This window comes from Euprymna scolopes, chromosome 23, assembly GCF_053919585.1.
Source record: "Euprymna scolopes isolate OS-2025 chromosome 23, ASM5391958v1, whole genome shotgun sequence".
Taxonomy (NCBI): domain Eukaryota; kingdom Metazoa; phylum Mollusca; class Cephalopoda; order Sepiida; family Sepiolidae; genus Euprymna; species Euprymna scolopes.
The window spans coordinates 12114454-12141240 of NC_136504.1; the positions used below are offsets into that span (position 1 = coordinate 12114454).

Consider the following 26787-nt stretch of genomic DNA (forward strand, 5'->3'; position numbering starts at 1 on the left):
AATAATAATAATAATAAGAAGAAGATAAAATACAAATAAAGAATATAGAAAAGCTTAGGGCCCTAAGTGATTACACAAGCTTATACAGGGTGGGTCGATAAAATTGTTGCCCTAAAAAAGACATGATTCCATTTCCGTTTGATGAAAACCGTTTTTCTTGTTTAGTTGCAGATCAACTACTAGTTGGCCAGTTGTGTACAAATCCCAAGAGTGATAGGCGCATTCTATCATGCCTAAAAGTGACACACTGTTCAATGAGCGAGATCGAAGATTCACCGCTGTACAACTCATGCCCTCTATCGATCCACATTATGACAATGGGACCATTGCCAGCACTCTCAAAATGCAACTCCGGATAGTTCAATGCTTGAGGTCACAGCTCAACAAAGTTTCCAGCCACGGTTATGGTCTTTGGTGCGGTTTCAAGTGAGGGCCACATCATGCCACCTCACATCTTCGGATTGAAAGTCAACAACAAAGTGTACCTGGGTATGGTAATCCCCATGGTGCAATCAAGTGGCTGCTAGCAGATCCTGGATGTGGCAGCAAGACTTGACGCCGGCTCACAAGTCCAAAGAGACCCAGGCTTGGTTTCAGAAGGAGTGCTACGACTTTGTACCCTTCTCTTGCTGGACCTCCTCCTCTGGCGACCAGAACCAGCTGGACTACTTCATTTGGTCATATGTCGAGAACATGACCCTCCACAACACCAAAGCTAGCCTAATCACCACCATTCGTCAAGTATTCGCCAAGCTCTCACCGGCGTTAGTGAAAAAGGCATGCTCCCAGTTCCAGAATCCTATCGAAGCGGTGATTGAGACTGAAGGCAGCTACATTGAATAGATGTCAGCTCTACTACACAATGAAGTTAGGTGAATTGATTTTTTCAATAAAAGTTTTAAGATAAAGCTGTAGTGTTGTTTTCTTTAGGGCGTCAACTTCATCATTCCACCCTGTATAACGAGTCGAATAAATACAATGCAAATCCGTAGACATCTTATTCAGAAAGTGGTCCAACGCACTTGGGAGGTAATTTCCATTAATAACTTTGTTTCAGCTGTATGTTGGTAAAGATGTTTTGATGAAATGTTTCTTTGGGATATAAATCCAGAATTTGGTTACAGGAAACTTGATGATAAGCATTAAGCTTCGAAATGCCTAGGTAGAAAGAGCATTTATAACCCCATTTTCCTATTAATATTTTCTCTTTCTTGAACTGATAAATAAATTCATATATACCTATATTTATTTTGTCTATAATTTCTTTCTAAATTTATGCTCCAACCCCATATGTCGAGCTTCTTATATCTTGATGTCTTCATATAAAAAATCTAAGTATATGTATACACTGAAACATGTATATTCAGTCACATTGTACAAAAATAATTGGATGAACTTCAAATGCCATTGATTAATAAACTCAACAAATGATCAGAATATAATTACATCTCATTGTTATTCACAGCAAAAAGTTTATAAAAAACATGTATTAAAATAAACTAGAATTAGAATCATCTTTTAGAATTTTCAAACAAATCTCATCTCAACAATTTTGCCATCTAGCCATCTTCAGGTGCCTTATGTTGAACTTGGGAATTGCCATGAAATTTAAAACATCATCCTTTTATTAGAGTTCTGCGGGTACATAGTTCACAGCCCATTCTCCAAATCTTTTTTCAGTTTGTTGCCTTCGTTTAGGATTGAACTTGGAAGTTCAAGATAATCTGCACACACCTTAACCAACATCATAGACATATTGGTCGTGTTTCCTTGGAACAATTTAAAAGAAAATTTTGAGACTTAGAAACCTACTAAAGGTTTCGATATCTTGGCCTTCTTTACAGATGGGTCCTGCTGAATAGATTGGTATGTCCTAGCACGTAAGCATCCTTACTTTCCAGTGATGTTTACTGTTTATTATCTGAACTTCATCTGACACCGTGGCACAATAATAAGCTCCCTTTTTGGGGAGCTGGGGCTTTCCACATTAATAAACCTTGTGCCTGACTTTGTGCTCATGGGGAGGTGAGAAAGAAATGCGCTATTGAACTGTCGTCAATCAGATATGATCCAAACCAAAAGCGAGAGTTGTTTACAAAATGCAGGCCCTCAGAGTTGGCTTCGAAAAGTCAAACCTGGTTGGTGTCATCAGGATTTGTTAATGACAATATTTCAGTGTCTTTGTTTTTGAAATGTATTCATATTTCTCTCTTTCTTTCCCCTCACTATCTTTCTCTCTTTTGCAGAGAAAGAAAAATTGTATCATACAGTTTTACTGTGTATGCCGCCAGGGACAGACATAACAGTTTGGATTTGCTTGCAGCCAGCGACTGACGGGTCTCAATCCTCGGGGTTTAAAAAGTTCCTTAATTGTTAAAATAAATAAGATTCTATTTTTATAAGAAATGTTTTTGTTCATTATTTTATACAAGCATGTAATTTCAGCGAATGGTCCCTGCTATCAATGCTGATAGAACTCTGCCTGTAATGACACCAAAAAAACCCAGAGAAAAGACCCATAGCAGATATAGCCAATGATAAATTAACCCTATTAAGGTCGTGATGTAATGAACGTTTGTATTGCATCAATCCCTTTTAGTTTAAAGGTGATGTGCATATTGTTTATTCCCCCGGGGAGCTGGTTGCCATGGCAGGATGTTAACAACTGTTCCAGAGACGTCATCACGACATAGACAAACCAAGTAACTCTCCCCAGCAAATGATTGTATTGCAACACACTCACCCGTTTCTTTTTCATTTCCTCTCATTACTAATTTCCAATGTTGTAAAAACAAGAATCAAGGTAAGGAAACCAGCCAAAAATTTATAAATAATCTAAATTCCTGATCTGCAAAATACAAAAACCTAAAAAATGTTAGGTTATAACATTTTTTAGTTTACAGATTGGCCTTATGTTGGCAGAAGTAGGTATGTGTGACAATGGTCCAAGTGTGGCGTGTGTGTATTGAAGAAAGTCACCGACACTCAAACTCGAAACCCGACCCTGTCAAATTTGAGCATATAAAAAGCCGGTATTTCTTTCATTGGAAAGAACATTCTTCTTTTTGAGTCGTTTGAACGAACGGTTAATTCGCATGTCAGTACGAAGAAAGAAATATGGATTTTCTACGAACGTTCAAACAGGAAAAAAAAAAAGAAGATTGTTGAGAACATTGCAAGCTGAGGAAAAACATTTTTTTTTTTGCACGAACAATTAATGGCATTCAACAGTTCAAAGGCAAGCTTTAATTTCCAAACTTCAGTCTGACTCATGATATTAACATAATATTATTGATAAACTACAGAGCAAGACAAACGAAATTACTTTTTTTTTTGTTATAAGAGTAACAAATGATATGCGAGATGTTAAATTTTATCAATCTATTCGTGATTGTGTTTGATGTGACTTGACAAAACTATTGAACGAATAAAGTTAATTATTTTCAAATGCAAAAAAAAAAAAAAAAAACGATTCGTGCTGAGAGAAATCTTTTCTTTTTTTTCCAAACATGCATCATTCGTTATGAAAAGCGAGTGAGAAGTGGAAAAGAAAATTTGTGGCACGACGAGGGAGAATGAAAAATAAGAGAAAAAACATGAGATGTTCAAGTTGAAAAATAGCGGATACAAACATCGGAAGACTAGGCAAGGTGGTTGGAGGGAGTTCTCAGTTATTTAAATGCAATATTAGTGTAAAAAAAAAAATTTTTTTCGCATCAAACATTCACACACATTTTTTACATACATATGCACAACAAATTTATCTATTCACCAGTCAGTCTGATGTTAACCTAATGGATGTGTCTGTGCATCTGAACATGAATCCTTATACAACCCCTCTTTAGTTAAGGGTCTGCGTGTAAATATACATATCTCTTATCATGTATGCATATGAATACATTTCATAGATATATGCCCATGGGTGTACGTCTATGCATCACTATATATTTGACTACATATGTTTTAATATATTAGTGTATATGTATGTGTATCTATGTAAGTGTTTGTATGCGGTAGAACTTGCATACTTTTGTGTGTCATGTCTGCATGCCATAATGGTTAGAATGTTCGCTTCTTGTCCAGAATTCCCCCAATATTAAAAACAAAAGGTAAAAATCTGTATGATATACATACCTGTGATGAAACGAAAATAAATCACAGAAATTTTATTTTTATTTTTATAAAGAAAATCATTTTTAGGCGATTAATGGTAATTATAGCATAAATCTAATAAGTCGGAAATATTGATGAGTTATCTCCCTTTGTTTCTTGAGATATTTTAAAAATTTCGCGTGAGACAGTCATTTTTTGGATATTCATAAAATTTATTTTCTTATTTAAGAATAGAACCACTTGATCAATTTACATGATTTTTAGAATATGATATTTTTTGTTTCATACATCATGCATATTTTGTTACATACATTTGTTTTTTTTTAATATAGGGAGAATTCTGGACAAGAACTGAATATTAAATAATACTCAGAAGATCTGGAGTTCAATCCTTGATCGATTAAAAAAATAAAAAATGGTAGTTGATGCCCCCTTGCTAAAAATTATTATAAGGTGAAGATTAAATTAAGTAGAAGATTTCAGGGAAGAGTAGTGCCCTCCCATACATCTGTGTAGCAGCCAATAAAAAAAGGGAGCTTTCAGGTCACCTTTGGCTAAGGTTGACCTATTTATTTATGAAATCTGATAAGAATTTTCATAAGTGACAGATCAGAAAGAATTACGTTTTGCAAGCAACGATGAAATTTAATTGTTTGTCTGAGGTAGTTACATATTCATCTATCAGCTCCCCAAAAGGTCATCATGAGGACCTAAAGTATGCTGAGTAGAAAGTGGACCCTGGGTTTATTTGTGGCAACCTCGTAACTCTCACTTCTCTTATTTTGTCCTTTAGTTCTCACATTCTACACTGAGTGAAAAAGAGAAAAATTGCTGTTTTCTATTCATAAGACACTTTTTGATCTTGGAGATTTTTTGTTTTTTTTGGGGCTCCTTACATAAAGTAACCTCATGCCTTAGCTGGGGCAATTTCCATATAAAAAAAAACAATTTGAAATATAGATTTTAAAGAAAACCATTTTCACATGAGAAATTGCTAGAATAAAATGTTTTCTTTTTGTTCTAGTCTTAATTGGTTGAGGCAGCATTTTTTTCTTTTAGAAAATTGGCTTCACAGTTCTCATTTTTTTTTTTTTTTTTTTTGCTAAATGAAATTTTTTGTTAAAATATCTGATCATAATTCCACAAGAAAATTAATACATTTTACATTTTTGTCTGAGAAAATAAAGTTTTCAACAAAATATTCAACTCTTAAGGGGGCATGTTCTTGCTTCAAGAGCATTTTTACATTTAGGACAAGACAAGAACTTTCCAGGATCAAATCTATAGCATCTTTGCATATTTACTTAGTTTAATTCATTACAAAACTAAATACAAAATTGAATCGTTAAGCCAATCAAAATATGCTTGGAGAGTTTACCTTGAAACTCAGTATTTAGAAAACTTAGTTTTTTTAGAGAAGAGAGAGGAAGGGGAGGTAGACATTCAATTCTAACATTTGTTGAAAGTAGCTATTAGGTGTTGTTGAAAAGGCCTTGCATTCTTTAAGATTCTCCAAATATTTTCATTGTTTGACAAACATTGTTAATAAAAGTATCTTCATAGCAATATTTTCTTTGTCATTTAAAAATTTTTTGCTTAGATTTGTGCAAAATGCTAATAACGGTTGAGTCAGAAGTAACTGGACAGTCAAAACTTAGATTATCCAGAAAATTTTGATAATTTTTATTTTGACTTTTATTGTTATTTCTGATTAACCTTGTATATTGGATGAATTAGAAAGAAAGAAAATAAAAAAGATATTAGTTTTACTAAAACGTGGAATATTAGAAATCCTGATTTTAAGCATAGAATCAAATCACAAAGGTCAAAATACTGATAGAAATAATGAAATAAAGTAATTTTATTCATAAATTCTTGTCATTTATTTTCCCTTCCATTCTATTTCTTTCAACTACTTTCATTCTAAATGCAAAGCCATGCAACCAACAAATATGAATGAAGATTACCGTTTCTTCACTCTAATCGTGATTGCTTTTATCTTTCCAACCATTTACCCACAATGCATCACACTTTCCTCTTTTTCCCAGTCTTTAGTTTTTTTTTTTCTTTCATTTCAGCCATACTACATAGTTTTTCCTTTTCACTATATCTACACCTACTATTCTACCGCAAAAGAAAAAGGTGTTGTTTATTCATAAAGAAAATTCTATCAATTAACGCTTTTTTTTTTATCAATTATTTTTCTCAAAATTTAATTGCTAACGTTTCCATAATTTTAAACTATCAGCTATTTTCCAAACTTGTTAAAACTTAATTTTTTTTTCAATTTATAAATTGATTAGCAAACAGCAAATGTTATTATAATCTTTTTTTAGAAGAGTAAAAAGCATTCCAAGCGAAGTAGAGCAAAAATTTGAAAGTCACTTCACGTGTGAGTAGTGAAAGTTTACATGCCCGAATAACAAGGTAGAAAATACACAGCAGCACCGCCCTGATTTTTGTGATATTCAAATAAGAGAAGAGAGAAAAGTAATGTCTCGTAGAAGCTGGCCATCGAGACAAAAGGTGAGTTGTATGCAGAGGTGAATAGAAAGTTAAAAAGAAAAAAAAAAGGAAAACCGGATTAATAGCTCAAACAAGAAGGCCATACCAGCAAGATTACATACATACATAGAAATATCCTAAAAAAAGAAGAGAAATAGATGAGGCAAAAAGCATTTATAAGTATTTTTTTAAAAACATAATATTCTTTCTGAAACCAATGTTTTACAATCTAAATGAATAAATACAAAAGTTTTTTTTTTCACCATCAAAACAATTCCCTATTATTTAAATCAAATAATACAACATAGTATTTTTTTTAAAATACTGTCTAAATATTAAAGAGCAAATATCCAAACAAAACTATTTGTGTGCCTAATTTACATAATTATTTAAACAGTTTATAATAAATAAATGTTTGGTGTTATTCATTTGTAGTTTTATTATCCTATTTTCCTATTTATATGCAGTAGTTTTGTTAATATTAACAGTAATTAAAATAATTTAATAAAATAAAGGATAAATCATCAAAACATTTGAAATATTATGTTCATTAATTTGCAAAGAAGATAATTTAATTAACTTAAATTTACAATATATATGTAAAGTCATCTAAAGTTACAATATATATGTAAAGTCATCTATATATTTTAAAAGAAAGAATAAAAGCCACCAGTTGTAAATAATCGAATTTTGTTCATTCTATTCAGAATGTTCAATCCCCTAATAATATTCTTCATCATTCAACTAACACACTATCCATTTCATAATCCCTTATACTCAAATGGTTTTAGTCTTGATATTTTTTGACCCATTAGTAAAAAAAATAAAAATAAGGTTAAAAATTCAGATTAAAATTTGGCTAAATACCAAGTTGAGTTATAGATTGACTGACCTCATTACATTTAAATAATTGATATTTATTTTTCCCCTTTTCATTCCAAACAAGATGCACAGCCACTTGGACATAAGGGACTACGATTTGGGATCATGTCTAACAGGAGACTGTGGGAAGTTGAGCAGTGAGATGTCTGTTCATATTATATTCAAACTTCTATGTTAGTACAGTAAGGGAAGCAGGAAACTGGGAGGGAATTTCAAAGTTTAACAGTTCAACAGAAGAAATTATTAGAGTAGAAGGCTTTCCAGCATCTAAGAACCTCAATAAGTAAAGGGGTGGGATTTTGTTGCTTGTTGGGTTAGTCAGGTGTATGTATGTCGAGGAGACACAAGCACTAGGAGTTCATCAGAACACATTCCATTAAAGTACTTATAAAACAGATACTGAGATGCGACATTGCGGTGATGGGACAGAGATGTGGGACCTGTAAGATTTGAGACTTTTTTTTTTTGTCTAAGAATGGAGAGACTAGATGTGGCAACAATACTCCATGCATGGGTGAACTGTGGCTTTGTAAATATATAAGATACTCTCTGCTGTGAGTAATTTTCTAACACGGAAGAGAGAGTCCATCTTCTTTGCAGCAGCATTTGCAATGTCATCAATGTATTCTTAAAAGTAATAGTGTACATGATGTAAAGAAAACAAAATGACTTCTTTCTCAAAATAGATGAAAGCTCAAATGATTTTGATATAAAAATGTTGCATAAAAATAAAATATTGTATTTAGAATTTATATTAAGAAGATGAAAACTTTTACGAATAAAAATGATATTTAACTGTTAAATCATACTTCCATACCGGTTTCTCTGAGATCAGTATAGTTAACGAAGATTGAGCCTGATCAGTATTTAGAATGGTGACTATTTTGGAATACTAGATGGTGTAAACAAAAACTATCGAATCATATAATCAGCAACAGACTGACACCAGGTCATGGGGACAGTTCAGATCATCTGTTTCATTTAACATTATAGAACTGGAGATAAGCACTGAACGCGAGATGATTTCCACACGAGAAAGAGACAACTACAGCAATGGCAATCATTTCAGAAAGCCCGAGAAGACATTTTTAAGCACAAAAACAAAATTGGAAAAAGAAACGTGTCAAAAATTAAGAGACATATCTATCAGATAACAATTGGTTTGATGTATTTTGTCATAAGTCATTATTAGCACGGATACAGTTTTTGCGGTGTGCAGCAGAATGAATTATGGTTTCAGCATACAATTTTGTTGGAGTGATTGCATCACTCTTATTAATGTTTCAGAAATGGCTATGCTAATTATAAGAAAGCCAATTTAATCAAAACAATATAAAACTTATTAAGCCAATGAATGATTTCATATTCTGATTAAATAATAGGTGCCTGTTTTCATTGGTGATCTTTTAGACCAGCACATTTCAGGTGAAAACATTATGTACTTATGTGTTATGGCAAAATTAGTATAAATTCTAAAAATTACGAAAAATTATCCAGTAGAAAAATAATTACAAATAAAGATATAATTTATCAAATTATTGAATTTTATGGTCTGTGGAAGAATTGTGCGACCAATTCAGTATAACAAACAAGGGAGATAATCCTTTACTTAAATTGATTTCAATTAAGGATGTAAGCAAGATATCTAGGAACATAATCGTGGCTAATTTTTGACTCAAATTACTTCTAGCACTTCATCTACTGGATCAGTTTTCATAATTTTTGGATTTTATACTAATTTCGCCATGGCACATAAGTCTGTCATGTTTTCACCTGAAATATGTTGGTTTAAAAGATCACCAATGTAAACACACAGACACTGTCCTCGAGTGTCTAAAGTCTCTCTGTACAGAGGTTTGTCAGAACAACCTGGCATGAGGATACTTTTTCCATAGAAGTAAACTCTGACCAAATATTCAAAATCACATAGTATTCGCAGCCCAAATAAGATCTCATTACTATGGCTAACCCACATTAGCTTTTACGAAGAATGGTGCACCTTCTCCAAGTGATGCTACCTCAAGTAATTGCACGAAGCTGGATACTCCACCAGACTAGATAAATTCTTATCCTGGAATCCAGTAAGACTAAGAGACCAAAATAAAAGATATACTACAACATATAAAAATGGTTAATTGGGGAGAGGAGAATTATGTTCTCAATTTCTTTACTAACTCAGTGTTTGAGAGATAAAGAACTTGAGTGGAATATTCGAATATCTATCTATCTCATATAGAGTTCAAGTGTTAGCCCCAGGTTGTGGGCCACTTGATTTCTTGAGAACTTCGACTGAAGTAAAATAAAACAAAAAAAAATAATATTCCAATTAAAACGTTGCATCTGATAAAAAAATAGAAGGTAGAAAAATACAAAATGGCTACACAGATTCAAATATTGATGGATTAGATGTGATGCTAGTTGCATTTAAATTCTAAAATTTGACAAAAATTAATTTGAAACATTAGATTAAGAACCTTGTGATATTTTTATTATTTAATAAAGTAAAAAAATTGACGAAAAATGCTAACAAATTATGTGATTTATTGAGTTTGCAAAGACGTGTAAGTTTCATGAAAGCAAACCATTCTTATGATTCAACTTTCTATTATAGACAAAGTTTCAATAAATTTCTAAGGATATTTTTAAACAAAAAATAAACTGAATTGCAACAAAAAAGTATTGCCAGACTTCAGAAATTGATAAAAGCATTAAGACTATGAAATTCCAATTGTAATGATGGAAAGTTTTTAAATGCTAAATAATGAAAATAAAATACATATTGAATGACAGAAACGCGCTCACACATTTCAATGAACACAAACTGTGTTATATGCTTATTTATTAATATAAAAAGGTTAGAAAGAAAAAAAAATCTGATCCAGAAATGAAATCGATCAAAAGGCATAGAAGAGCCGTAAAAAAAGTCATGCTGGAAATGAGTAGCAGGAGAAGAATACAGAAATTTTTTTTTTTGATTATTTTTTGATGCTCCTCCACAAGAAAATGGGGTCAAAGTTGGGTTTTCTAGGATGTCACTTGCATCATGTGTAGAATTGTAAAAACTTGTAAAAAAAAAGATTTCAAAGAATTTAGATCAAAGGCAGCTGAAAGAGTCACATTGACAAATCAGAAATGGTCAACAACAACAACAAAAAAATGATATGTGAGCAAATGTATTCAAAGCTAATTTTTTTTATAAAAGAGAAACACAAATTTTGAAAGGTTATGATGTCATCACAAAGGAGGGAAAAGATCTAAGCAGTTTTCATTTGGTTTTACTAAAGAAAAGCACAGATTAATTATTATTTGCCATACTATTGGTCAAACAAAAATATCATAAATGAAAAACATGTAATGAGATTAACAGACGTTTTGGTGTTGGTCCAGAATTTCCCTCGTATTAAAAAACAAAAATTAAGAAAAATCTGTATGATGCATGTACCCGTGACAGAAACAAAAAAAAAATCATGTTCCAAAAATCATATAAATTGATCACAGTTTTATTTTCATACAAAAAATTCAAATCTTATGACTAACCAAAGAGGAACTGTCTCATGACATCATCTTGAAAACAGTAAAAAAAACAAGGCAGATAACTCAGGCTTGCAAGATTTATATTGTAAAGCCTACAGATTCCCATTTAACCGCTTTGTAATAGGTACATACAGATTTTTTTCTTTATTTTTAATATAGGGGGAATTCTGGATAGACACCAACTTTTCTTAATCAAAATGAATAAAGGAAATAAAAATTAACTAAAGTTTAATAATAATAATAATAATAATAATAATAATAATAATAATAATAATAATAATAATAAAACTATTTGATTACATAACAGTTTAAAAATTTTAGTTTATGGACTTGAGCAAATGGTTCATGACTCTTCAATGAAATCTGATATGGTTAAAGAAGAAAGAAATATACATTCGAAGGAAATATAGAGTTTAAAAATGTGCTGCCTATTTCAAATATTCAAAAAAAGTTATCCATTTGGTAGCAAATGGTATATTTGATAAAAATGCAACTTAACAGCACATTTATCGAAAATTTCAAATCGAAACTTGTATTCATATAAAAATGCAAGTTTCGATTTGATAAGAAAACATTCATCCTATCAACTGGCATATCAACTTCACTAGAGATGTTACATAGCAATGAACCAAAAAAAATTTTAAATATAATTTTCTTTGCAGTTCATTTTTATATTCATATAAAAAGATGAATAAAAAGATTTTGGAACCCAGAAAAAAAAAAAAACAGAATCTTAATAAATTTGTGGGGAGGACATAAAAAATGAGCAATTTATTTTCTAAAAGATAATAACATTTATTATTCACACTGAAGAAAGAAAAAGAGACTTTTCTAAACCAATTTTGTGAAGAAGAAGAAGAAGAAGAAGAAGAAGAAGTTTAACGTCTATTTTATATGCTGACATGTGTTGGAAAGCTTTTAGAAATTGACTTCCAAAACGAACCTACCTCTGCCCAGGTCTTTATCCTTCTTTCTTTCAAATTCATACTGGTCACTTCTCATGTTTTCTTTGCCAATTTTGACCCTACTCTCAACTTTCACATCGACTAACCTAATCATTCTCAGTCATTCTTTCAACATTATTAAACCAACAAAGTCTCCAGTTCTCCACACGTGTCCCTATACTGTCTAGATTTAATATTCCTCCAAGGTCACTAGATCTAATCTTGCCTTTAAGGCTGCCATTACACATCCATTCTCATAATGCAGTGCATATGATGCAAAGAAAACAAATCACACATTTTATAATCAGACGATTTTTAATCGTTGTTTAAATTGCTTCTATTACAGATGCACATTTATTTTAGAGAATGAAAATTGAAATAACCCTAAATTTTTCAGATAAGGATTGATAATTTGGATTATTTCAATTATTTGGACTACTATTCTCATCTTGGTTGTTATTTTCACAATGTTTCGTCCGATGTAACTTCCAAATTTCTTGAAGTGCATATTTTCAACTTGGGAACCCAATAGTCAAACTTGAGAATTGGTAAACTATTTAGAATTTTAAACTTTATTTAATTCATGGGCGGTATATTGTTCTTGTTCTATCAGCCATGACAAGATAGACACATGATGTAACAAGTCCACTTTTTTCTCTCTTAAAGAGAGTAAAAAGTGGACTATGGGTTTATTTTCAACAGCTTACATAACTCACGCTTCCCTTATTTTGTCCTTTAGTTCTCACCTTCCATGAGCAATGTTAATAACAAAGAGGGAAGAATAGTTATTTTCTGGGCCAAAATCCATCTAACACTTATTGTTGGTCAGTTTTTGACCTTGATGTAAAATTATTTTTTGTAGCTCCTGATATCAACTGGCTTCATATCTTGTCTGGAGCAATTTCCATAAAAAAGTAAAAACATTAGTTAACAATCAGTTCTAAATAACAGTCTTCTGAAGGTTGAAGGTTCAATCCTTACAACAAACAATAACAATTAAAGTTAGCATAAAGTTAGCATTTCTATTCAGTCTTAACTGACAGTGTGAGAGCAACCCCCCCAAAAAAAAAAAACGTAAAAAGATTTCTGTATAGGTATCAAAGTTCGACTATTAGGTTCCCAAGTTTAAAAAGCTGCAATTGAGGGAAGATCACTGGTCACATTGAGTGTGAATATAACCAAGATGACAATAATAGTTTGAATGATACAAATACAAAAAATGTGTGTCAAGAAATTTTAATCTGAAATTTATCTGTCATCGCTGGCCAATGTCTGGTCGATACAGATCATAATAAATGGCTCACAACTGTTCGTCATAGTTAAAATAAATGTCTCCCAGCTAACAAAGTTAGTAGGACCAGATTTTTGGATACAGCATCTGGAATTCTCAAATTCTCAACCATCTAAATAATGACCAGGATCAATGTTGCTTAACTCCCAATCTTCCCCACTTTCTATCTGTGCTGAATTCTAAATGCAGATTGCATGAACAAAGCTTCTTTCATAGAACTGCCTGCATGTGAAACACTGTTTCATTGGCCAGCTTCCTGGCTGACCACAGTATGGTAGCTTTCAAGTCAAATGTAAACAAGTTCTTGTTAAGCTGTCCTCTTAAATAATCAAATTGTACCCAACTTACACTATTAACAATTACTAAACTACCACCTTAAATTCATCCTCTATCCTCAAGTGGCCTTCAGAGCTTGATAAGTGGTGACTACTTTGTAAAAAAACAAAACTTCAGTGATCTTTTGGAAACTGGTGTGCCAATGTGATTACAACGAAGAAATATGCACGATCAAACATTTGAGAAAGTGAGATTTGCATTTTAAAGATGAAAAATGTCACTAACAAGTGGTATTTCTTGGAGTTTAAGTGACAACAAGTCTCCCAAGATTTTGATAACTGTGGAAAATAATTTTGTATTATTGCAACAGCAGTTCACCATTAATTTCTTGCTAGCACTAACCATTGGTCTTCTCTGGTATTTCAGTGACAGTAAACCTACCCAAAATTATTATTCATTTTTAATTTGATTACTCATAAAATATTGAGTTGATAAGGTTGGTGAAGTTCATTAATGAAGTTTAGCAAAAATTTATTTGCTAAACTTCGTATTCGTAGAGAAGTTGTTGCTAATTTATTTCCTCTCTTTCATAATGTCTTCTCTCTCATTAGGCAAAAGTTAATTCTTTTTTAATAAATGAATATTCAATTACTGAGTAACTGAATATTCACTTTTTTTTCAAACGATTCCTAGATGCAAAAAATTTAATTGTTAATTGAATGACTTAATAACAAGAAATGGAATTGTGAATGAAAAAATTCAATTCATTCACAAATAACAAAAGACAAAAATTGCAATACTATCACTATTTTCTCAACAATAAACAAACTACATCAAGCAATCAATTCAATAATACATTCTATGTCAAAAAGGGTCAGATCATAAACGGCAAGGGTTTGTTTTCAGATTTGATACACATAGCCCTTCAGAAGAAAAACTGAATGACACCTGTAGTTATATAATCAATTGTTAACTATTCTGCACTTTCTCAAACTGATTGTTAACTATTCTGTACTTTCAGCTAACATTTTTTGAAGGTTGAAGTCGACACACTACTATCAAAACTCACTATTTCAAAACAAGCTTCTTATTCAAGCCAGCCACATCTTATTTGCATATAAGTAATAAAAAAAAATCTTGTTATATTATGAGACCACCAGCCTATAATTAGAAGTAGTAGCCATTTTTCTTTATTCTTTTTAGTCTGCCACCATGCTGTACAATATCAAGGTTTATACCAATATTTAAGACATTTAGGTTAAACATATAAATCACTGATCATTTTTTAAAATTTGGGCAAAGTTTAAACATTAATATAGCATTCATATAAAATGTTAAAAATACTAAATGTAGTCCATGTTTTAAAGTTACATAAAAAAAACTGACCGTGAACCTAAATGTCTCAAAAACGATATCTTTATCTTTAGTTTTTGAAAAAAAAAATGACAAATAATTTGTTAGATTGATGTGTTGACATGTACAATATTTTGTGGTGGGCTTTTCGTTTAGGTTGTCAACAGTTTCATTGAATTGAACACAATTCCAAATTTTGACAAAAATATGCAAAATAGGCACTTTCAAATGTTTGCATAAAGATCTGTAATCATCGTCGTCGTCGTCGTCATCATCATCATCATCATCATCGCCCTTGAACCCCTGGAGGGGCATAGGCCATCTAAAACTTTTATAAATGCTTTTGTAGCGAGGAGTTCTTTTTACAGGGTGAGGGTGCTAGCCTCACGCTCAACCTTCCCAGAAGGTACATACAGCGCCTAGCCTTCCAAAATGGTCACCCAACTGGTACTGGCCAGGCTCAAAACGTTGCTTAACTTCACTGATCTGGCAAGGACCGATGTGTCAATATGATTGTGCCGTATATATTATTTCTGACAAGAGTTTCATTGAATTGAACACAATTCCAAATTTTGACAAAAATATGCAAAATAGGCACTTTCAAATGTTTGCAGAAAGATCTGTAAGTGTACATTAAACTATAGTCTGATGCTTGTTCAATTGACATGTCATTAATTAGAACATTCTTGTAAACAAATGTGATAGAAAAACATTCTTTTTATATCTCTTTCTCTCAAATCCATCTTCATTACTTCAATCTTTTCCTTGGCCTTTTCCTACCAACTAACCCTGCTACTACAACTGTTCTATATATACACATGCATTCTCATTCATTCGGGAAGGCTAAAAAAACATGCGAGGAAGTAATAAGAATGGAGAAAGATGGATAAATAAAGACCTAGACAGAGATAGGTTAGTTTGGAAGTCAATTTCCAAAAGCCGCCTAACACATACGAAAATGTATAATGTACATTAAACCAAATGATGATAATGATGATCACTTTTGACAAGCTATGAACTTTAAGCCCTATCAGTCTTATTCTGACAAATGTAAATGGGATAAATACAATTTACTTCCAAATCTTTATGAAACAGCAATTTGATAATTGATTCCTCTGCCCAGTTTTGGCAGCTACCAAAATCCAGCTCAGCCCAACAAAAATTCTTACATAGCAGGACATCTGGGTATATATATATATTATATATAATATATATCATATATATATACCATATTTTGGGGTAATTGCGCCAACAAAAAAAAAAGTGTTCTTTATATGCGTGGTTGCCAAAAGAGCACTTTTAGCTAGTTGGCACAATTACCCCGGAATTGGCACAATTACTCCAAAGTACGGTATATATATAAGTTTTGTTGAATATTAGATATTCGTTATAAAATGTTTCAAGGAGTTTTTACCAAGAGAAACCTTTGATAAACGTAAATGTTTCCCTGGACACACAAAGATGAAAAGAATAGAAATCTTATTTCTTTCATTTCACACAACATGATTTCATTTCATCCATCTGAAAGAATGCAATTGCAGAAACCCACGTGCAGATATTTAAACATGTGCAGCATGTAACGATTGAATTATCTATTATTTGTTATATATCAATCGACATGTAAAAATAAAGGTTAGCCTATGTGTTTGTAAAAGTTTCTCACAGAAGCATGTTAAATGGTTGGCAATATAACATTGTGATTGAAATTATGCTGTTAATGATGTCAGTAAAATCTATGTCAATGGTGTCCACTTTGTCAACAACAACTATCTTGTGTTATGAAGATGACGTTCATATCAAGCATTCTTTGTTCTAATTGAACAAAAAGCAATTAATTTCAATATATATATATATATAATTGCTTGTTGAAATTAATTGCTTGTTGGCCAATTAGAACATAGGTTTCTTCCCTTTTTCTCTTTAATCCTTATTAACCTGCCTGATAATGTAATAAAGTTCCCTTGTAACTTTACTCCTTATCTTTTTAATTTATTCTGTAATTTGCTCCTTGACGGGTTTGTCCTATTATTTTTTCAAGTTAATTTATCAGTATATATTCTTAAGCTCCCCCCCCTTAGGTAGAGCATTGTCGTAAACGTATCTCGTACGCTGCTTAATTGACTTTAATGCAAGGCTTGCACAGCTCTTATGCGCAGATCATCATATAATGATTAGATCACTCTGGCAGACATTAAAAAGCATTTAAAAAATAAATGTTTAAATTTCAACAGCATTTCTCGCAGTTAACAGTAGCCGAATGGATTAGGTCCTTGCTAATGAAGCCAGGGATGGCTTTTGTCATCGAGTTCAAATCTATCAACTGGCTTTATTGTGACACCCTGCACTGATGATTCCCAGAAGGATGAAACACTAGTGTCTGTAGGTATTTAATAATTATTATAGTAAATAACTATATAACTTTTTAACTTTCAAAGCGGCCCCTATGGTTTGTTCGTATGCTATTTTCAAAGCGATATATACATAAAAAACTTGAGTTTCTACCACATCATACCTACTTTAGCTAAAATTATACTTCAAAAATATAAATTTGTTTAAAATTCTATACCTAAACATGTATTTTAAAAAAATCCAATTTCCACCTCTACCTCCATAGTTTTTGCTAATTTTTTCTCTTTTTTAGCAATCACCAACAGAAATGTTCATTGCACTGTTCTTTTTATGCTATTTTTTCCATTTTTTTTTCTATCAAATAAAGAAAATTGTGAACATTGTTTCTAAAAATCTTCCATAAAAGAAAATTTTACACTTCACAAAGGTTTGTTATGTTATAAAACTTTTCCAACAGGTTCTTAAAACCTTTTGTTTTCTAGAATATAAAAATTAATGTTTTTTATGTAAACATTTTCAAAAACAAACTAGTTTTCCCAATCTCAACCACTGAAGATCATAAATGTTTATGTCTACATTTCATAATATTTGATGAAATTTCATAAATCTCGTGGCCTGATGCCAACTTCAAAGATGCTAATCTTATGTAATGCATCGGACGGAAACATTTTAATAAGAATTCTTTTTTTCATAATAGAAATGTTTGATTATGAAATGAAACAGAAATAATTAAAAACATCGCGTGATTCTTGTTAACTTATTAATCCCCCAAGAATCCAGATGAAAGGAAGTCAATTTTTTTCAAAAGTAAAAAAATAGAGAACAAAGCAATAATCTTGTAAGACAAAAGTTTTAGTTTTTAGTGAAATGAGAGAACAAAAAAAAAAAAAAAAAAAAAAAAAAGAAGAAAGAAGGTCCGGCTGCTAATGAAAGTGAAGAAATATGTGAATTTACCATCAAACCTACCAACACTCTTACTTCTCCAAACTTTACCCCCCGGCATATTGTTCTGGAAGAATTGCCTGGAAATCTTCCCACAGTTTTCAGAGAACAGTTTCATCACTGATCCAGACAAGGACTGAAAAGCAAAAACAAACCAACATATATAAAATATGACAAAAGAAGAAAAAAAAAATAATAATTTTATAAAGTTTTCAAAGAATGTCAAAGTTTACATAAAATATTAAATTGCCTTATGACAGACTATATGACAGACTATATTGATCAGAATGTTGGATGTTTTAGAGGATTATTACGTTAATTCAAATACATTTTTCAGATAATTTAAAACAAAAGAAAAGTAAACATTTCTTATACATATTTTTAATGATTTAATAAATCATTATTCAGTATGTATAATTTGTACATCAAACAAAGTTACTGATATTCATTCATTTGAAAAATAGGTGTTCCTTGCCCACAAGGGAGATAACTTCATCTCAGAATAACTTAAGTTATCTACCCTTTGAATATACTTTTTTGTGAAATTCTCTTATTTTGAATACAACAATATTATTAGTTTCATAAATATATTTTAATAAAGAAGTAGCCTTATTTTAAAACAATTATTAGGCAGAACTTAGTTCAGATTCATTTGAGGATATGTGAATAACGTTCAAATTTCTTGGTCTAACATTTACCAGGAACATAAATTGGGTGCTTGTGCCCACCCACCTATGAAAGAATAAAGAAAAATTTTTATGATGTACGTCCCCGTGACGTAAAAAAAAAAAAAAAAAAAAAAAAAAAAAAAAAAAATCACGCACAAAAAAATGAATAAATAAATAAATAAATAAATAAAAATAAACGTAACTTTATTAAATAGGTATAAAGAAAATAATTTTAAGCGAATTTGAGTTTTTCCAATCGTTCCTCCTCCTCCTCATGTTAAGACTGGCTTTCTAAAATTTATATAAACATATATATATATATATATATATATATATATATATATATATATATATATATATATATATATATATACATACTAGAACAAGTACCTGTCGTTGACTGGGTTCAAAAAGAGCCTTAAAAAAATGAACCCTGACGTATGATAGTATGAAAAGTGAGCGTGCATGCAAAGAAATAACTTCAAAGTTTGGGGTATCGAAACCAAAGCTATCATGGAAAAAGAATTTTCATTTTATTGTGAAATGAATAATAAAAAAAAATTCAGCATCTGCTCTTTTCTTTGTCAGTCAGAGGAGACAAATCCTTTTCGACTGAGGTAATTAATTCTTGCCTTTCACATTTTTTATACTTCATAAAATGGACTCTTTGTTCTACTTTGGCATACTTTATCTACCCGATTATTTAATTCTTTCATTTATTTGACAATATTAAAAGAATCGCCATCTAAAATATAAATGTTTTTATTTATTCCTAAAATATAGTTTAGATAAAATAATTTGTTTGGGAGTATTTTCAAAACCAATTTAGGTGACTGAAATAGGATTTGACGAATATTTTAATAATTTATCATAAAAAATGGAAACGCCTTAACGCCTTTAAGTAACTTTGATATTAGGAAAAAACTCAGTTACTTAAAAGGGGCAAGAACAGTGTCAGAAAATAATATCAAATAGTTTAATCCTTCCATTTTTATCATAAAATATTTAAATATTAATTAAATCCTATTTTGGTCACCTAAATTGGTTTCGACATTACTCACAAACAACTTATTTTTTCTCTAAAAAATGAAAACTGATTCTATGAAAATCAGATAGACCCCATAATTTTATTATACCACACCTGTTCAAACGTAAACATGCTTATCACAATATTATTATGTGGATTTATATTAAAAAACCTTGTTAAACTTTGTGAAATACTTTCATGCTATGGAGGTCAGGTGTGGACGCAGATCCCATAGTTTTATTGTACTATATTTCTTCAAACTGAAACATAATTATCAAAGTATTCTTACGCGGATAGATATCAAAAGTCTTTTTAAAGTTTGTGGCATATTTTCATTCTATGGAAGTCAGGCGTGAATGCAGACCCCATAATTTTATTATACCATCCCTATTCAAGCTGAAACATACTTATCAAAGTATTCTTATGTGCATCTATATATCAAAAACCCTTGTAAAAGTTTCTTATTTCCATACTTTAGGGGCCAGGCACATACCCAAACCCCACAATTATAATAAACCATCACTGTTCAAAACGAAACACCCATTTTGGATCCTCTTCTATCATTGTATGCGGTCAGTTTTCTATAATAGTCAACCATATAGGAGCCTATTCGTACACAGACACACAGACGTTTAGCTTTATCATATATATACATATACATACACACACAAAAAGCATAAATGAAAACCGTAAATGAAAATTTACATTTACATGTAAAATTTATTTTTTGACAGAATACCTCAAACAAAGATAATTAATCCTTATTCCACAGAGTTTCAAAGAATACAAAATTCTTCTCTTCAGAAAAAAAAATATGTTAGCAAATTCATGCATATACGTTAGCAAGTTTATACATATAACAAATATATAAATATTAATATAATTATATAAATATTAATATTAGATTGAAGTTTACATTTGCTTTTGTCTAGTTAACTTTTTTATCTGATTGGTTATATATATATAATTCCAGGTTAATATTTTCCAGAGGCTAAGCAACCAATGATATTTTAACAAGAGTGCTTGATACTGAAGTTGAGCAAGATATAGTTTCTTTTTTTTCTTTTACAAAGAGTCACCACTTATCAAGGCCAGAGGTCATTCGAGGATAAGGATTAATAAGTGTACAGTCATCAATGGAACAATGTCGTAGTAATTGTTAGTGGAAATGTGGTAAATTGGATTACTTAAGGGGAACAGGTCATCAAGAACTTGTTTACATTGGACTTGAAGACAACCATATTATAGTCAGCCGGAAAGCAGGCAAATGGAAAAGAGTTCCACAGGTATGCAGTTCTAAGAAAGAAACTTTGTTCATGGAATCTACGTTTAGGTTTAGGCACAGATAAAGAGTAGGGTGAAATTATTAATAGTGGTTTCAGCTAGACGAGTGTTTCTCGTGTAAGTTTTGGCGAGGAGGGACTATAGATTGGAGCTCAGAAGAGTACTTGCCATGAAAATAATGATAAAGCAGAGACAGGCTCGCAACGTCTCTTCTGTGAGGATGTGGCACTATTTCTCTTTGCCATTGTTTCTAACACCTTCTGCAGCATGGCCAAGTGGTGATTTGGCCATGTGCGTAGAGATACAAAGAAACGCCTTCCCATAATTCCCTTTCCTAGAGCTCTCCTTTTTTCTGTTCAGGCCGTCATGAGGTGTGTGCCATAATTTTTGTTTCTTCGTAAACGAGGAGGGGGGCACCCCCTCCCTCAAGACTAGTTAGGTTAGTTAGCTTTGAAAAGCCTATTGTCCAGTTTTAAATTGTAAAAGTTTTTTATGTAATATATATTGTATCTCTAATGTAAAATAAAATAGTTATGTTCCATATATATTACAATTGTGTTGCGTGTCGTCTTTCTTGTGTCTGCCATAAAGGTCCAAAGGATGAAGAAAGAAAATTCCAGTCAGGACGCAACCAGGGTGAAGGGGTCAAGACGTTTCCTGTGAGAAGAAGGAGCCACACAGCACATCCAACATCTCAGGTATGCTTTTCTTCTTATAGACCCTAATGACGGCCATCTTCATATCTTCCCGAGTCCGCTTTAAGACATTTAGTGTAACACGTGAAGGCAGTCACACCTCAGTGACCGGCTGATTGTGTTATAAGAAAGAGGTTGCAGGGAAGAGAAAAGGGCATCCCCACTAAGTTACGAAGTCTATTTTCTTGGTTGTTTAGTCTTTGATGTACTACCGTAGATGGTAGTGTCATCAGCATAAATGTCTATGAATGATCTAAGGATGTGATTTGGAAGATCATTGATGTAGATTAGGAAGAGAGTTAGGCCCAGGATGAACCCTTGAGGGACTCCAGCATTAATACTGTAAGCTTCTGATTTCTGCCCATCAACCACTACTCTTATGAACCTATCAGAGAGAAATGATTTAATAATTGAGAAGACATTTCGAACAATACCGTACTGGAGATCTTGTGAAGTAGACCTTTATGTCATACTCTATCAAAGGCCTTTAATATGTCAAGAGCAACCGCCCTAGAAAAGAAACCATCAAGAGATTCCCTAGTCCTATGAGATATAACCGTAAGCACCTGCTGTAGATCTAGCAGAACAGAAACCATATTGTATGTCACTAAGAAGTTTACTTTTGCTGAGGTGGTTGACTACTTCTCTATTTAACACAGATGACCCACAGGAAACTTATTGGTTTGTATTGAGAGGGAGATGACCGATCACCTGAATTCTTAAATACAGGGCATACTGACGAGATTTTCCAGAGTGTTTAGTTTGTAATTTAGTTACTTATATCTTACTTATATCTTACTTATATCTGGCTGACTTGTTCATGAATGTGTAGAAATATTAATGCTTATGCAAAACAAATAAAAAGTATATATGCAAAGTTAGTTAGCATCTTTTTTTTAACTGGTTTTTCACTTCAAACAAGGTACAGTGCCACTTGGATGCAAGGGGCTACTATTTAGAACACATTTACAGGAATACTAGCAGTTTGGAAAAAGAACTCATTCGAGTAGAAGGCTTTCTGGCATCTAGGAACCTCTACAGTGTGGGGGTGGGATTTTACTGCCTGTCAGGTTAATTGGGGATATTTACATAGAGTGGGTATAAGGTCTCAAAGTTTGTTAGCGCACTCTCCATTAAAATACTTGTAAAACAGGCACAGGGTTACAACATTTCATTGATGGGAGAGAGGTTGGAGTTTGGTCGACAGTGGGGAACCTATTATTATTAGGTTGGCAGCTATTTTCTGAATCCTAGACAGGATTCAGAGACTAGTGGCAAATGTATCAGCTTAAATGTGGCAACAATACTCCATGCATGTGAGAATGGTGGCCTTGTAGAGCTACAGAATATTTTAAGACGTAAGTAACTTTCTAGCACAGTAGCAAGAGCCTTCTTCGCAGCAGCCTTAGCAATGCCCTTGATGTATTTGCTCCAATTCATGTTTCCTGTAAATGTTAAGTTGAGTAGCTGGAAGAGTTTTCAGGTAGTATATCATTAGCCATGGCTATCAGTGGTTGAGAAGGTTTCTTGTAATTATTAAAGGAAAGAAGCTTAGTTTTAACAGCATTGAATGTTAGCATCCATTTATGTTCCCATTCTATTACAGATTGGAGGTCTTCCTGTAAAATTTCAACCATTGCCTTAGATATGTGATCATTTGTTTTCCCCTTGTGTCAGTTAGAGATTCGCTTAGAGACACAATTTTGTCAGGGAGGCCATTTACATGCTGCAATAATTTGATACAGATACAAGCAGCATGGTGATACTTGTAACACGTTCACGTAGTGAATATAAAATAACTTGTTACTAAACACACCGAGAGTCTAAGAGTGTATTTAAAGTATTAAAAAAAATATGGTAGATTCCAGAGGGCACTCTATTGTACTATTCACCGTTTGACTCATTGTAACGTTACACGGTTACACACGTAGACTCAGCATGTTGTATGTAATCTACGTGACAAAGGAGACCAAGACAAAGAATAACTTAAACTCACTTTTCATAACAACAACATTTATTTCCTCATTCTCCCGTCATGCATGACTTCCAATCATAGTTGTGACGTCTCTCACATGATTATCTTCTCTAACATGCTCTCTCTCTCCTTCTGATAGTCTTTTTCTTTACAGTGATGTCATTTCGTATGCATTTGCGTCCGCAATCTGTTACACAATCACACTCTCTTTTACAACTTTTTTTCCTTCCTCTTCATTCTTTTCTCCTTTTCATTTTCTTTAGTTTGTTACTTTGACTTGAGTTAAAGTTGTATTGACCACCGAATATTCTATAGCCTCATACAAAGTACTAATGATCACTTTTTGATATATAATGCCAAACAACCTGTGCATGTGGCTTTCACAGAATTTAAATGACAAACAGAGTTATGTTTTCTTTTCAGTAACGTCTTCACTAGAATATTTGTCCCATGTACAACTATTGGAATAGCCATATCAAAAATTGGATGATTTAAAAAATGATAAGACAATGTTTCTTTTGTGGCGAGGTGATCGTAGCGAAACACAGATAGATATCGTATGGCCACGTACCTGCAACTGTGAGTTGATATCTTCCAGGTCATGGTAAACTTCCGTGAGTGCTGAATGGATGTAAGCATCCTGAAGAGAAGTATACTGCGATAGACTTGTGCATAAAGTCTGGGCCACACATACTGCTCGCTTAGTTTCATCAGATAAAATCTGCAGGAGAAGATTGAAATTGGAATTTAAAAAAAAATTAGTTTTAATATCACAAACACGAATCATTAAAAAAAGGAAATGGCTATGACGTAAAAATTAAAAAAAAAAATTTACAACAGGAGTTTCGATTTTAAATTCAAATCAGAAAAAAACTATTTACTCATTCACAGAATGTATTGTTATTATACTAAATGTGAGTTAACCGATGTGTTTCCCTGTGGCTTTCTACTTTTTAAATAAAGCTAAAATACACCTTATATCTGGGATTGAGTTATGTTTGAAAAAAAATTGTTTTAATTGCTCTATTAGGTTGGTGCTTTTGCGAATTTCAAATTTCATCTTGAAAATGAGAAACTGTGTTTTTGAAAATCTTTATTCATGAAAATAACCTTTTCTCTCTATAACTTGATTTCATCTGCCAACGAGCTTATAAATGCTTCACTTGTAAAATTCTTTAAGTTTTGACGTGAATATGAATGTAACTCATGTTCAATCTCTACTCATGATGTAAACCTAAGACCATCTAAATGGTTTTGTAATCCTTAAAATAAGTAATAATCTGAGGGAACTAGGTCAAGAGAACATGCAGAATGGGGCAAGATTTCCCAACCAAATTCTCCTAGGAGATCTTTGGTCAGTAGTGTGGTGTGAGGATAAGCATTATCATGATAGAAGATAACCTTTTCTGTTGACTAAAGGTCATTTTCAGGTCAACATGGCTGAGACTATTGCAGAAAAAAATGAATGATGTTTTAATAATTAAAAAAAAAAAGTTATAAATTAATCATGACCGTTTCTGAATTTTTGAGATGAGGATTAGGTATTCGTATTATTTGGATTCTTTGGACTACTGTTCTCATCTTGAGTGCTATCTTCACAACATTTCGGTCGGTATAACCTCCGATCTTCTTCAGGTGTATTTTACCGAACTTGTGAATGTTTCTGTTGAATTCTGTCCAAATTCCCAAGTTTGACAAGATACACCTGAAGAAGGTCGGAGGTTACACCGACCAAAACGTTGTGAAAATCACACTTCCGTCCAAATTCCCAAGTTTGACAAGATACACCAAAACGTTGTGAAAATCACACTCAAGATGAGAACAGTAGTCCGATGAATTAATCATGGTGCTATGTGTAAGTAATAGCAATATGCATAAAATAAATTACAAGGGTTTAAAATGCACTAAAAGCTTCTGCACCAACGTGATAGTTAATCATAGTTTATAATTAACTGAACAAATCACCCAACTTTCTCTTTTAGTTATCTAAGGATTTCATTTCACCCCCTCACCTCATGTTGATTCGACCACCCTCTAATATTTCTTTATGTGTTTGTGAGAATTTAGAGAAAAAATAACTCTTTTGTAAGTGTGGCCATCTAATTTACATATACGTCTGTACACACCATAAACACATGCAAATTAAATAAGTCTCCTTACTTATATATAAGAATAATAAAACTTTTATTATTTAATAATGATAAAATAAAAATAAGGAAACTTCTTATCTTTAATTATGTGAAAAGAATGTCTTAATTGTCCCCCCCCCCAATTTTTTTATCGTTTTGTTTTAGCTGGGTATGGGACATCCTTCTGGATTCACCTGCTATCTCATACGTTCCTACCAAGAGATCGTTTTAAGATTCTAACCATCACTTTAAGTGCAATTGTTTCTATCTTTCTTGCACTTGGTTCACCGGGTATATTTGCCAAGTAGTTTTTTAAATTCTTTTTCATGATTTCTATTGTTGCTATGATTACTGGAATGACGGAGATCTTCCTAAGATTCCAATTTCTTTTCATGTCATACATAAAACCTTGATATTTCGTTATCATTTCACTCTCAGTTCTGGTTAACCCAGCATTATTGGGTGACACTAACTTCTACTAAGGTTGCTTCTTTCTCCTTGTAGTTCCATATCACTATGTCAGGTTAAATAGCTTTATTTTTCTCATAGATACATAGCTGTATGAATTTAATAGTTATAGTGGATGGTGTATGACTTATTTGTGACTGTTCTTTCTGGTAAACATGTTCCCAGAACTTGTTGGTGCATTCGATATTCAGTGTTAATGAATCTTCAAATGAAATCCAAGTAAAATAAATATTAATATTGGTTGTGACCCAACGATTTACGTGTACATCTAGTATAATTATAGATTTCCTTATACGACTAACGTGATCAGTAAAGCATGCATAAAACAACTTCAAATGGAGAGGGGCGGGGA

General features: G+C 32.1%; 1 protein-coding gene across 7 annotated transcripts in view; it reads right to left on the reverse strand.

Moving 5' to 3' along the window:
- Window positions 1-26787, reverse strand: part of LOC145245758 (uncharacterized) — a 315536-nt gene that overhangs the window by 14339 nt on the left and 274410 nt on the right. For 4 of the 7 annotated variants that reach the window (XM_080107362.1, XM_080107361.1, XM_080107358.1 and 1 more), the window contains 2 exons: window positions 24410-24559; window positions 18214-18325 (listed from right to left, as the gene is read on the reverse strand). In XM_080107362.1, the coding sequence (XP_079963488.1) occupies window positions 18214-18325; window positions 24410-24559 (262 nt within the window). Of the gene's footprint in view, window positions 1-18201; window positions 18326-24409; window positions 24560-26787 lie in introns of all 7 variants that reach the window. The other 3 variants (XM_080107360.1, XM_080107359.1, XM_080107356.1) reach the window with 1 other exon arrangement.